General features: G+C 50.4%; 1 protein-coding gene across 1 annotated transcript; it reads left to right on the plus strand.

The window, feature by feature from the left end:
- The first annotated feature begins 841 nt into the window (after nt 1-841).
- On the plus strand, nt 842-1,934 carry LOC123439607 (chitinase 10-like). Its single transcript, XM_045116298.1, has 2 exons — nt 842-1,329; nt 1,426-1,934. Exons 1-2 carry the CDS (start codon nt 857-859, stop codon nt 1,790-1,792), a joined length of 840 nt encoding a protein of 279 aa, XP_044972233.1. The 5' UTR covers nt 842-856; the 3' UTR covers nt 1,793-1,934.
- Nucleotides 1,935-3,450: the final 1,516 nt, after the last annotated feature.

Here is a 3,450-nt window from a genome sequence, read left to right on the forward strand (position 1 = left end):
ATATCGGTTTATATGTTTGTTTTCTGTTGATTTTGATCATTTCATATGGATATAGGATGCCGGATATAGGTGTCAAGGCGCGGATTCAGAAAATGTCTGGTCAGTATTCAGGGACGAGCATGCGAGCGCGGGCGTTTATGGCGTTTGTGAAGTCCGATTTGCAAGATCCGTGTGTACATGCTTTTATATTGCAGCACTAACCGGTCGTATTGCGCCAACGAACTCCACTCATCATGTAAGCTGTTGACCTGGTTAGATACCCTGCGCACCCGCATGCTGAAGGGTCTTCCTATCGCTGGAATGATTTCCCAATTTCCCTGCGCACCACATCTCCACTTACAGTTCATTATCTATAGCTGAATCTTCTGGATTTGTATAGCTCCACTTGCCAATTCATCTAGGAAAGGAACAAATAGGACGCAATCTGTCCCCCATGTAATAAGGTTTGTTGCTTGGACGCCCATCCATGGCCGTTTCTTGGTCAGAGTGACCACTGTGCCGTCGCCGTAACGACCTCTTCCTCTTCCTCTTGCTCCTTTCTTTATTCAGTCCGCCTGCATGCCTGGTCTCTGCAGGGAGCTGCAGCATGGGTGCTCCCGGTGATCGAGAGTGAGAGCCAGACCGGCACGCACGATCCTTTGCCTGGCGCTGACATGATCAGGTCAACCAATGGTGGCGCGGTCGACGGCCGCGCCACTAGCTGCATGCGTCGCCCCCACCCACCACACCACTGCCGGCCGCCATTGTCGCATTCCCCACGTCCTCACGCACCTCCACCAGCGGCAGCGGGTAGAGCGGATATATAATGCACACGCGTGTCCTCATGTGGAGCAAGCAGCCAACAAGCACTCCAGCAATGGCACCTCACGCGCGCGGCCTCCGTTTCCTCATCGCCGTCGCCGTCTTCTCGGCCGCCGCGGCCGTGGCAGCTGGGGCGCGGCACGGCGCCGCCGGGCAGTGCGGCCCGGTGGGGGCGATAGTCACCGAGCAGCTCTACTCGTCCCTGTTCCTGCACAAGGACGACGCCGTCTGCCCCGCCAAGGGGTTCTACACCTACGCGTCCTTCATCCGCGCCACCAAGAAGTTCCCCAAGTTCGGCGCCACCGGCGACATGGTGACGCGCAGGCGCGAGATCGCCGCCTTCCTCGCGCAGATCTCCCACGAGACGACCGGCGGCTGGGAGACCGCGCCGGACGGGCCCTACTCGTGGGGGCTGTGCTACAAGGAGGAGATCAGCCCGCAGAGCAGCTACTGCGACGCCACGGACAAGCAGTGGCCGTGCTACCCCGGCAAGTCCTACCATGGCCGAGGCCCCATCCAAATCTCATGGTACTGACAAACCCACAGAGCTTGCCTGCAAATTTTACCCATGGCGCCGGCTCGTTAGAACGCACACGTGCTGACCTCTTGCCGGCTGATGAACAGGAACTTCAACTACGGACCGGCGGGGCAGGCGCTGGGGTTCGACGGGCTGCGGAACCCGGAGCTGGTGGCCAACTGCTCGGACACGGCGTTCCAGACGGCGCTGTGGTTCTGGATGACGCCCAGGGAGGCCAAGCCGTCGTGCCACCAGGTGATGGTCGGCGAGTACTGCCCCAGCAGGGCCGACGCGGCCGCGAACCGCACGGCGGGGTTCGGGCTGGTCACCAACATCGTCAACGGCGGCCTCGAGTGCAACATCGCCGACGACGCGCGGGTCAACAACCGGATCGGCTTCTACCGGAGGTACTGCCAGGTCCTCGGCGTCGACGTCGGGCCCAACATCGACTGCGCGCACCAGCTGCCGTACTAGCCTCACGGAGTAGCCTCACGTTTCTCGGGAGATTACAGAGTAGAATTTCGTACTACTGCTTAAATGTGTGATTTTTCAAGGCTGAAAAAAGTTGTCTTTTTAGTCTAAGTAATAAATCTAATAAATTAAGTTTTCTTTATTATTTTTCTCGAATAAGCAAGCTCACGTACTAGGCTGAAGAGCCTCACGTGCTACTCCACGATTGATCGTACAGTACTATCAGCAAGTGAAATTTAAGCAAGTACTAATGACAAATATCCTGACCAAATTGAAAGCTACACCAAGATTCTCTAAAGGAGTGTGGTTTTTATGCACCCACACACATTACACCCCTGGCGCATCCACGGTCAAAAACTTAACATAACTTATCAAAAAAATCTGAAATTTTGTGAAAAGCAGTGGCTGCACCCACGTTCGATGCACCCACGGAATGAACAGTAAATTCTAAAAAATCAAAAAAATCTTAAACTTCACGGATATGATTATGAGCAAATGTTTAGAAGGTTGTAAGGTTTGGTCACCAAAAAACATAAAATGATCTTGATACAGAATGAAATAGAAATGATGCTCCCATGTTACTTTTTAGCATAAACTATGTTTCTTTTGTACAGAGCTCACCCGATGTCGTTTAGCCATCAAATTTTGCAAACACCTAAAACATTTGATCAAAATCACATCCACAAAATTTCAGATTTTTTGATAAGTTTTACTAAGATTTTGACCGTGGGTGCACCGGAGGTGCAATGTGTGTTGGTGCACAAAAACCATGCTCTTCTCTAAAGTCATCGCGTGGAACTTCATTGTTCGCATGTAATTATTCTTTCTTGTATTCATAACATTTATTTTGCATGGGAAATATTCAATAAAAACAATTTAGAGGACAAGCCGCACAAGGCGGAGTGACCTTATTTGTAATGGAAGGGGCTTGCCCGGCAATAAACTGAGGCAGTGCAAAGTAAAGTAAGTGAAATCATAAAGGGTAAAAATTGGCCGAACAAAGTGGCACATCGCTTGCAAGCTAGTCACTAGGCCTGGGAAACAACGAGGGTCGCCCATGAAGAGTCTCTAAATGGAAGAAGACGATTAGATGGTGGCTCCCCTAGCCCGCATTGTCCCGTCTCGAGGCAGCGCAAAGAGCTTAACAATTTGCACAAAGATTGTTGATAAGACGATCATGGTGTGGTCGGTCTTGTTGTCCCCCAAATGGTCTCTAAAGTTGAAGGAGGGCAACAACTTTATACACAAGATCAATCAGAAATTTAAGACCTTGCATTAGTTTCCAAAGTGACCATGCTAATGTAGAAAATCCCACACAAGCAATTTCCCTATTTTTTTCATGGGTCCCTTGCACAATTTGATGGAATTTGGCAAACCTAGCCGGATTCCATGAGCAATCTATGGTGTCTCCGACCACGCTCCACAAAAATTTGGCCTCTATCCATCAAAAGAACATGTGGTCACAATTTTCATCGAGACCCTAGGCTATATCTCTTGAGCACCTGCACCCCACTTCGGATCGTGTTCTTGGCAACCTACCAAAGAAAAAACTTGATCTTTGGTGGAATCCTCACCTTACATGTTACCTCATAACATATAGTAGATTTGAAAATCTCTATAAAGAGAACCCATGAAGGGCTTGTACAATGTTTCCTCTAGTT

The sequence above is a fragment of the Hordeum vulgare genome, chromosome 3H (genome assembly GCF_904849725.1).
Source record: "Hordeum vulgare subsp. vulgare chromosome 3H, MorexV3_pseudomolecules_assembly, whole genome shotgun sequence".
Lineage (NCBI taxonomy): Eukaryota > Viridiplantae > Streptophyta > Magnoliopsida > Poales > Poaceae > Hordeum > Hordeum vulgare.

Coding starts and splice junctions, on each gene's coding strand:
- LOC123439607 (XM_045116298.1), top strand. CDS start 857: ATGGCACCTCACGCGCGCGGCCTCCGTTTCCTCATCGCCGTCGCCGTC. Junction 1,330..1,425: donor GGCCCCATCCAAATCTCATG/GTACTGACAAAC, acceptor GCTGATGAACAG/GAACTTCAACTACGGACCGG.